This window comes from Impatiens glandulifera, chromosome 4 (assembly GCF_907164915.1).
Source record: "Impatiens glandulifera chromosome 4, dImpGla2.1, whole genome shotgun sequence".
NCBI lineage: Eukaryota > Viridiplantae > Streptophyta > Magnoliopsida > Ericales > Balsaminaceae > Impatiens > Impatiens glandulifera.
In genome coordinates, this window is record NC_061865.1 from 10,790,655 (window position 1) to 10,801,574 (window position 10,920).

The following is a 10,920-nucleotide window of genomic DNA, read 5'->3' on the forward strand; positions in this document are numbered from 1 at the left end:
AGTAGTATTCTCATTCGTGGTTAGGAATGATCTTTATTGAGAGGTTTCAAGTTGATGGTGTGGGCAAGGCCTCTCCGGTTCTCCTCTAGTCCACATGATTATGAGATCTCCTCGTTTTCTTCTCAATGTGAACAAAGTGCCTGCATAGACAACAACAACCCATGAATTATGAGGTATCAAATGAAGTAAAAAAGGGAAAACTATAATTTAGATCTTGATAAGAGAAAATAATTGATAATTTTCCAATAAGATCTTGATTATGAAAGTACAAATAAGCTGAATGAGTATAACCAAATGAAGTAACCAAAACTACACTATCTGGATCATAACCAAAGGAAGAAAAATCACTTTTAATTTTATGTTTGGTAATTTTCCAACAAGATTGTGAATTTGTGAGTATGATGATAGAGATAGTGACAAATACCTAATCCATATGCAATCATTGCCCATAAGAAATATCCTGCTCTGAGATTCTTCTTTGATAACCAGTCAAACCTTTTCATATGCGCGCCTTAGCGTTACGCTAAGTGCTTAACGAAACGTTAAGTGCTTTGCATAACGCTAAGTGCTTAATGAATCGCTAAGTGCTTAGCGAGACGGGAGACGCGAATCTTCCCTGAAACGGAACTCTAATGAGCTGCAAATATCATCATGAACAATAATGACCAAAATATCAACCAATATGAAAAATAATGAACCAAATATCAACCAATATCAACAAATATCAATAAATACCAACAAATATCAACCAATATCAACCAAATATAAACAAATATTAACCAATATGAATAGATTAAACGATTTAGGGTTAGAGTTTGGGTTTGAAACATGGATGTGTATGATGAAAATCGATTCAGGTTAGGTTAAGTTTACTTATCTTTCATTTGATGTTGTTTTCCGTAGGCGCCCTCGCCGTCGCTTCGCCGCCACCGTCGAACAAGAGAAGATAGAAGAGAGAGAAAAGAAATTAAGGAAATGAAAAAATTTGAGTTTTTATATAAAACCTAATCCACTTAGCGTAACGCTAAGTGACTTAGCGTTACGCGAAAATGGTAAATTCGTCAAAAAAAAAAATAAGTGGTCATCAGATCAAATTTTATTAAACATGACCACGGAGACAAATAGGCCTATTTTTAGGGTCATTTCGTCCAATTTCCCTTATATTTAGATATATATTTTTTTCTTTAGAAATTTCAGTAGCAAATTGAAAAGAAGCGGGAGCCTGGAATATAGCTAGCTCTGTCTCTCTCTCTAGGGCTTAGACTCTCTCTCTCTCAATCTCTACTTGCAGAGATACACTGTGAATCTGTGATTCCTTCTTTCTATTTGCTTCTCATTCACCATTCAATTCTGCATCTGGAGCTGAAGGAAGAAGACAGTTCAGGTTAGCATTCGACGAGCTTCAGAGCAGAGGCCGTTCATAATAATAATAATAATAAAGGAGCAGGAGAAGAAATCGAGGCCAATATTTCGTCTGGAAAGGCCATTTCTCGCATCCTTCGCACCTCTCATGGCTCCAACTGCATGAACGAGATGCTTCAATGCTCCGAAGGTGAATTCGTCGTCAGTTATTTCTTTCTCCTCTTATACATATAAACACTGTTGATCTCAGTTTATGTCCAAGTTGCTAGCTAGCTACTTAATTATGCTCCTTAAGGCAGTTTGATCTTCGATCTATTGTTTTCTTATCATTATGTAGTTCACATGCTCTGCTGTAGATGATTCATAGAATTTTTATAGGTGTCAACTTATTACATGTTAAAATCTTGAAGAAGAAGAAGATGTAGACGGAAAATTGTATTATTCAAGTTTTATTACAATCAATTACACCTATAAATTAGTAGTTTTAATCTGACTAATTAAAATAAACTGTTATTATCATTTTTACATTACATGAGCTTAAATAATCTTCTACAACTGATTTTAGTCGTATGATGTTACAACTTACAACCGATTGAATTGACGTCAACTGTGCAATTATCTGATGTTATTATTTTGGGATTCTGGCAAATGAATGTTGATAATCAAATTGCAAAATGTAGGAGATGGGACGAATGGAGTTGTAGTGATGGCTGGTGCATTTCTAGAACAGGCAGAGAAGTTTATAGAATGTGGTATTCATCCTTTCCAGATTTCAGAGGGCTATGAAATGGCTTCCAGGGTTGATGTTGAAAATCTGGAGCATATAGTTCATAATAGATTTGATTTTAAGCTAGTCAAATCTAGAATATTTGGTTCGAACTTGAATGACTACATTGTCGTCTAAGATGTAAGTTCATCACTTAATGTCATTCTTTCATTTGTTTGTTGGTTTCTGTATGCAGTCTAATTTATCGGATCATATTGTAATCCCATCTAGCAGTGTCAATAGATGCAAGCACAGTTTGGCTGAGATTTCTGTAAAAACAGTTATGGTTGTGGCAGATTTTGGAGAGGAAGGATCTGAAATTAGAGTTGATTAAAGTGGAAGGGAAAGTAGGTGGGAAGTTGGAGGATACCGAACTAATCTATGGTATCTCTGTTGACAAGGATATGAGCCACCCACAGATGCCAAAATAGCCATTTTAACTTGCCCATTTGAGCCACCTAAGCCAAAGACCAAGCATAAGGTTGACATTGACAATGTGGAGATTCCAAACTCTACATAAGCAAGAGCAGCAATACTTCGATGAAATGGTTCAGAAGTGCAAGGTAAAATTTCATGGATTGTTTTCTTTAGTTTTTGTTGTTGTTCTCTGCCCAGATTCTTATTTTGGAAGGAATGCTGACTTTGTTGCTTGTATAATGTTTCATGTGCATGTAATTTTTTTTTCTTCGAATTTTCAATTTTACTTGCACATCATGAAATGCAGGATGTTGGTGCGACAGAGGTAATCTTCCAATGGGGTTTTAGCGACAAAGCAATCACATGTTGATGCATTGAATCCTGCCTTCTGTTCATTGGGTTGGTCGTGTAGAGTTGGAGCATAGCAATAGCTACAGGTCAGTATTAAAATGATATTAGCTGAAATTCTATAACATATCTGACATTTCTTATAATGTGCCCCCTCTCAAGTTATGAAATGATATCTTTATGTCTTAGGTGGGAAATTGTACTTGGGTTTCAAGAATTGACCCCAGAAAAGCTAGGAAATGTATTTTCTTGTGATACCCCCCACAATCGCAAACACAGCTCATAAACACAAAAATCTAACAAAATGAAAATGCTCATTTTCCCTTTGGCATGATCTGTACTTTGATTGATGAATAGTTTTTTAATTTTCAAATACTTTATGGCCTTGTTTGATCTTGGGTCATTGAAAATCTTACTTTGCTAAAAGGACATTAGACACAAATATAACAAACAAAAAAATAGGGTATTTTGGTTGATGATTGATTAGATTCTGTTTCCAATGGTGAGCGATGTGGAATTAATCTGAAAAAACCCACATCAATCATGGCCTCCATCTTTCTAAATTTCCAGTTGTTCACCTCATGGATGAATGTTGTGCAACTCCAGTGATCTGAGATGTGTAATTGTGATATTATGAGAACTATACGTATACAATATGTAATCTAGGGTTGACAATATCTTAGTAACTGAGAGATTAGAAGAGTAGAGAATGAGAATAATTGCAGCAATTGATAGGAAGAAGAGATTAGAAGAGATACAGAATGAGAATAGGAAGAGTTAATCAGGGTTACCTGAAGAGTTACTCAACTGCTACAAGACCTTTCATATGCTGTGTAACAGCTTATTCCAGACTAAAAAACCTGCTGTGTGAATACAACGAAATTACCGAACCTGTCGGAACCTGTCGACTTCGTTAACAATCCGTCGACTTATTAAGGGTTAGAAAACCTAACCCTAAAATCCTCTCGTAACATTAGCCTCCTCATCAACACTTGTTCGCCCACGAACAAGTTGATTGAAAGAAGCTGTGTCTCCCAAGTCCCACCGTCAACACAAATTGAGGATACTTTGTCATCAACCATGACTCTTCCTCCCAGCTAGCATCATCATCTGAAGCGTTAGACCACATAATCAGGAATTGTCCCATACTGACTCCATCCTTCCAAACAATTCTCTCATCTAGAATTGCCACTGGTTCCACAAGGCTGTCCTCTTGTAGGATAGGAATATGAGGATTGACTACTGCATTTCCCCTCGTAACATTAGCCTCCCCTTCAATATTTGTTCGACCACGAACAACACAATTAAAAGAAGAAGCCAACTTATTTCCAACAAACCAAAGTTTTTGGAAATTCATGTTCCAACCAAGATTCATTCTCCCATGTAGATAATAAATGAAGGTTTAACTGACACTCCCAAGTATCTGGTGGCTCTTCAAACCACACAAATTGTTTCAAAATATCTCCCAATTGTAAGGCATAAGAACAATTGTAAAACTTTGCATCTGGTGGTTCTTCAAACCATAATAAGTATTTGCATCTCATCCATGTTTTATGCCATAAAATTTTCTGAGAGCAAGATCCAACATCTTGAGATTTCTCGAACCACAAAATCTGGATGCAATTTGGACTTGGCGCTAAGTATGCTTGAGAAATGGGATCAAACGACAACATCCTATCTTCAAGGCCCAAAACATCTTCAAATATTTCTTTAAATTTTATTTCTCCCAAGTTAACCCGATAATGATCTTTTTTTCCAACGTAGGTTGTCTTCGCATTCTCTTTGTCATCGTACACATGTGAGACTTGCAAATAAATAATCGAAAAACTTGAATTATCGTAGATTTCTTCATCGAGACTGAGATTGTCGTGTTTGATATCATGAGTATTTGAAGTCTCCATTTCTTTTTCCAAAACAAAAGTCTTCAACAGGAGGTGCGTCTTCCACTTTAGAACAATCATCATTAAAAGAGGTTTCGTCTTTGTTTAGAGCCGAATATGTCAATGGGGAAGGCATCGATTGTGAATGTGTCAATGTGGAATGTATCGATTGTCCAACATCTTCTACAGGTTGCTTGTCATCTTCCAATAACTCATCGGATTCGACTATCAATTTTTGACGATCGTTTTCCCATTTTTGCCTTGTTATTTCTTCATCGGCCTTTTGTTTCTGTCTTTTAATTTCATCAGCGATCCTCCATGATTTTAACAAGTCGGTTATTTGTTGACACTGTTCCGCGATTACCTTTCACGGTTCTGGTTGCACTTTCTTTTGTATATGTCGTGGATCGTCCCTGACACATGATCCAAACTCACGTCGCAATAGTTGTTTTAGCTCTCTCCACGTCAATCCTCTGCTGAGAGTTTTCATGACCACGTGTTCCCTAAGCCATCGTAGTGCCTTTTCCCTCATGTGACTTGTCGCAAGATGAACCTCGTCTTCTTCAAGTGTGTCGTTAACCCGAAAAAATCTTTCTGCCTCATAAATCTAGTCTTCAACATCTTCGACATTTTCTCCAAAGAATTTTGGAAAATTCATTTTGACAACTCACTGCACTTTATTCATTCATACGCCTAACTATGTTTATGATTTTCATTAAACTATCCGTCGATACGTGTTTCCACCATATTGCCAAGAATGTCGCTCTGATACCAATGTATTATGAGAACTATAAATATACAATATGTAATCTAGGGTTGACAATACCTTAGTAACTGCCGATAAGATGAGAGATTAGAAGAGTAGAGAATGAGAATAATTGGGAAGAAGAGGTTAGAAGAGATCAGAATGAGAATAGGAAGAGTTAATCAATATGCCCAACTGCCTTTGCCAGCTGGCAAGACCAGCTGTTACTGTCCTTCTGTTATAACTAATGCAGTTACTCAACTGCTACAAGACCTTTCATATGCTGTGTAACAACTTATTCCAGACTAAAAAACCTGCTGTGTGAATACAGCTTATTAACAACGAAATTACCGAACCTGCCAACTTCGTTAACAATCCGTCGACTTATTAAGGGTTAGAAAACCTAACCCTAAAATTCTCTCTAACAAATTGATACTTATTTCTTAAATTCATTAACAGGCTTCATGTTTGGCACTAGAAACACTGATTTCATAGTTTGCTCTTATTTGTAGGCTGGTTTGGTGTGTGAAAAATCGTTTGGCACAACAAAACATTGGATGCTTTAAATCGAACACTGCCAATTCAAGGGATGTAACCATATTCATTCGTGGAGGTAAGTTACTGAGGAGGATAATATGTTATTCATTCTAGCTTTATTTTTATTCTCTACATACTTTTCTTCTTGTTGATTCCTTCAATGATTTAATTTGATTGCTATTTGTATTAGTATCTAGGTTTAGTTAAGTTAGAGTGTAAAATGAATAATGAGTGAGACTTAAGAAAGGGACATGCTTTAGCAAGTGTCATAACTTTGTTTTACTTTATATAGTTAATTTCAATAAAGTTAGCATACTAGAATATTCCAAGGGTATATTTGTCTTTCTCAAGAACAGTACCAACCACCCAATGTGATTAATTGATTATGACCATGTTGTCAAAAGTCACTATTCTAATCCTTAAGGATGTGTTTGATCTAGGAGAATTGAAATTGTTGACGTTGAATTACAATTGGATTCTTATATTTGAAAAACTACTTAATTGTAATTTAATGTCTACCCATTCTAATAGAATTGAACAATTTTTATTTTTTTTCTCTAATACAAACCTCACTTATTTCAACTCATCAATAAACAATTGAAAAATATACAACTCTGTTCTAATTCTCATTCCCAAATATCCATTTCCCGGATATGCTACCTTAACTAAGCATAGACTTTACTTAGCTAAGATATAAGCTATTGCGACAAAGTCATAGTATTACTTAGGTTTGTTGTCATCAAGACTAACATAGTAAACTACTAAATGCACTTTTCATTGTAACCTTTAAAGCAATCCTAATAATAAAGAACCAAAATTGTTTTAAAACAATATTTGTAAAATTAGAATGTGACAATTGGATCATTTCTTTATTTGCATCAAAATTCATAAACATCTCATAAGATAAGAGATTACAAGAATACCTCATACTTTCTCTCATTTGAGGTGAGTGCGTCAATTGTAACCGTTCTATTAATAGATCGCTCTACACTTGTTGCTTTCTTAGTTAATTTTGAACAACTTTATGTATGTTCAAACTTAACTTTTGAACGATTTCCAAATTTGAAGTTGTTTAGTAGTTTTCTATGTCACTACCAATTACAACAAACTTAGTTGGGCTTATAGATAGAAAATGATTTCAAGTGCTTGGGACTTTAACTAACTCATAATTACAATTTGGTTATATCTATTTAATTTAGTTAAGTCTAGGTTTAAGTTAGCTTTGTATATTTGGGAACCAAATTTTATGACAAAGTTGTATATTTTTCAATTTTGAGTATATTATTTATAGAAGAGAAAAAATAAATATCTTTTTCATTTATATAAGAATTAACATTGAATTTCTCCTTATCCAAATAAACCTTAAGACCATAATAGTACAATTATTGAGCAATGATTTGCTGGCCCATTTTAGGATAAATAATAAAGAAGCTGAATATAAGATTAGGGCAGTTTAGGGTCAAACCTTGAAGACCAAATTAAATTAAACTAAAGAAAGCAACAATGTTAGAGAAACTGAATATCCACAATTTATAAACTATTTACGGCTACCCTTCAGTAATCCTGATCTTCCACTTCTTTTTTCTTTTTAACCCTAATGCAGATTTACTGAGACCCATTACCCCCAGATTGACTCCTTACCCAAAAGTCCATTCTTTTTTACAAAGCCAACCCTTTGTTGTTTACTTGTTCCTATTTACAGAGACAATAAACAAACCACCAAATCATCTTTTGCTTCAATAATGTTAAAAGAGAATAGAAGACCAATCCATCCATGTTCTGTCTAGCTTTAGCTTAAGCTGAGATCCACTCCAACCACCTCAGGGCTCGGCCTCTCCGTCTGGTTAGCCGCCAGCTCCACTCCCAACTGTCCTTTATCCCCTGCCCCAAACGCATACAGCTTCCCTGATTCAGTAAGTGCAAATGTATGTGCATTCCAGTATATAGAGTTTGTCAGGCTGATCTGCACCACTTTTTCTTTCAGCTCTTTCAAAGACGCCACCATTTGAGGGCTCAACACATTTGCATGCCGATTACCCTGTAGGAAAGAACAAACAATACCAAGTTACCCTGATGGGTTAACCAGAAAATAAACAATGTCGGACAAAACTAGAAGGAAGAAACCTGTCCACCATCTGCTGCTGCTGCTCCTCCTCCCCCTCCAACTCCAACTCCATTGTTATGACCGAGGCTGGATGATTCTCCACAGCCAAACGAGTAAACATCGCCCTCTTCCGAAACAACAAACGTCGTGTAATCTCCAGTCGCGATGTGAACAGCCTTCACATTGCTCAAAGCCTCAACCACTTTCGGGACCGACTCACATTCTTCATTTCCGTGCCCTAAGCAACCATACCTTCCCCAACCCCAAGTACAAACTCGTCCATCCTTCCCCACAACCGCAGCATGCCAAGCTCCAGCCGCGACCACAGCTGGCTGGATGTTCAAAGTCTGAAATTGTTGAATCAGCCTCGGCAACTTCTCGTCGGTTCTCGACCCATGTCCAAGTTTCCCGCCTAAACCACATCCAACCGAGTAAACTGACATGCGGTCTGGTTGGCATGCTAATGCTAGAAGGTAACAATAACCGGCAGCAATCTGAACAACGGGAATTGTTTCGAGTTCGCCTAGTAAAGGACGAGGCTCCAAGTCGGTCAGCTCGGTTTGATGACCGAGTTTCGTCTCATTCCCCCAAGAGAAGGTGTAAACCCTACCTTCTCTTGATAAAACAGCAGTGAAGAAATTCCCAATCGCTGCCTGTACAACAAACACGTCTCTTAAAGACTCCACAAGCTGAGGAGATGTAACCAGCTTGTTTCCTTGAACACCGTATTCGGCTTCTCCAAACGAATCCTTCCCAAAGGCGTATGCTTTTCCCGCATCACTTATCAGCATTGTCCTCCCAGCACCAGCCGCCGCTTGAATAATTCTTATTCCATGAAGAGACCTGTACAACAACAACAAACAAAAAGGTTAAAAAACTATACAAATGTTGCAGGTCTGGAAGGAAACAAAAACAAGAATCTTTGGGTAAAACAAGGTAAAACAAACAGAAGTAACAAAGAGGCATGGATATTCAAGAATGTGTCCAAGTCTGGAACAAAATAACCAACACGACCCAAAATAAGCTATTTTGAAAACCAGGGTCTGTTCCCTTGAGGAAGTCTGAACTTTGCATTGATACTTTAAAAGTGATTATTTCAACTACAAAAACTACCTGATAGGCTGCGGGCGATACTCCTCTTCAGTATTGCCATGTCCAAGCTGGCCGGAACTGTTGGACCCGAAAGAGTAAACCGCACCTTTCGAAGTTACAGCAATACTATGACCGGGGCCAGCTATCGCCTGCGATTTCTCCCTACGGGTACACAATTCTCCGGCCAGCAAGAATCTCAGGACTAATTTCCAAGACCCCCCACAAATCTGTTTCAGTTTTTGTCGCTCTTCAGCAGTCATCGGCTTAAATATAGCCCTCTTCTGGCACATGTCGAGAGCTGCAAGCTCTCCTAAAGACAAGTTAGGATCAGGTTCAAATTCAGCAGGCTCTCTGAAGAAAGAACAAGTAGCCTACAAAGAAAACCATTCACAAACCCCAATCCAATCGAATCAGTAAAAATAAAAAGTGGTACAAATCCGAGTTTAAAAAGATAGAAGCAAGAAACTCGCCTCGAGTCTAGCGAGATCACGAGGATCGAAATCGCAACCAGTAAGTACATGAAGAACAATGGTGGGGTTAGTAGATAATGGGAATTCCCCAGGATTCTCATCTCCAAAACAATGCCTGGTTTGTCGATGAAAAGCTGCTAAACCTGAGGTTACCAATGCTGCAATTGGTTGGTCTGGAATGTTACAGAATGTAATAGCTGGGGTTGCACTTGTTGATGGATCCATGGGCACTGCACAGGAGCTTGAAGCAGTGCCCAAAACAAAGACTGGATGGATTTATTTGAAAAAAAACTCACTTCACATCTTCAAAACAAAACCAAAACAAAAACAGAAGACAATTCCTTCAGAATTACAGTTCAATTTGGAATCTTTTAACAAAACTGGAAAGACAAGTTATCATTGGCAATTGGTCTAACGTCCAGTCCAGGTAAGACTCAACAACAACAACAACAGGAAGAGCCTAAACAAAGCAACAATACAATGTTTGACTTGAACAAATTCGATCAAACAAGTAAACATCTTATTGATTATGAAAGAGTTCATTCAATTAATGACCTTCCCATCCATCGAAGGTCATTAAATCAGATGATGATGATGATGATTGATTCATGTCCATAAGTGAAATCAAATACAAACCCATATCATAGATAGATAGATAGATCATCACAATATGTAGAGAATCAAACAATTTCTCAAAACATAAACAAAGATCTTGTGATTATTAATATAGAAAAAGGGGTTAAGTCTAGCAAAAGAACAAAAATCTCTACATTTCAATGATTGATTGATTGTTAAGATAGATAGATAGATAGAGATGAGAAAAGATAGATTCAGATTACATGTCATCGGAGAAACGGAAGGATGAATATCAAAAACCCCCATCCGATGATGAATTTCACCGTAAGCAACTGTTTTTTTTCTTTCTATGAAGATTCCAAATGAAAATAGCATCCGATCATCAAAGGCCGGCTTGGGTTTTGATTGTTTTTTTTTGTCAGATAGATAGAAAACGATCACACCCAGGCCTTAAAGCGTAAGAACTGTTGATGCCTGATGGGATGTTTTTGGAGGAATTTCAAGAGAGAGAGAGAGAGAAAGGGATGAATTTGGAGAGAGATATATAGAAAGAAAGAGAGAGAAAGGAAATTACTTTTTTGATGATCAAGTGAGAATGAATTGTGGTTTATGACGATTTTCTC

At 37.0% G+C, this 10,920-nt stretch overlaps 1 protein-coding gene and 1 pseudogene across 1 annotated transcript; one reads left to right on the forward strand and one right to left on the reverse strand.

Moving 5' to 3' along the window:
- Nucleotides 1-828: 828 nt before the first annotated feature.
- Nucleotides 829-8,099, forward strand: LOC124934703 (annotated as a pseudogene).
- LOC124933834 (ultraviolet-B receptor UVR8) lies at nt 7,511-10,920 on the reverse strand. The gene is made up of 5 exons (XM_047474273.1): nt 10,561-10,920; nt 9,722-10,024; nt 9,273-9,622; nt 8,180-9,002; nt 7,511-8,093 (listed from the first exon to the last, which is right to left on the reverse strand). Exons 2-5 carry the CDS (start codon nt 9,944-9,946, stop codon nt 7,845-7,847), a joined length of 1,647 nt encoding a protein of 548 aa, XP_047330229.1. The 5' UTR covers nt 9,947-10,024; nt 10,561-10,920; the 3' UTR covers nt 7,511-7,844.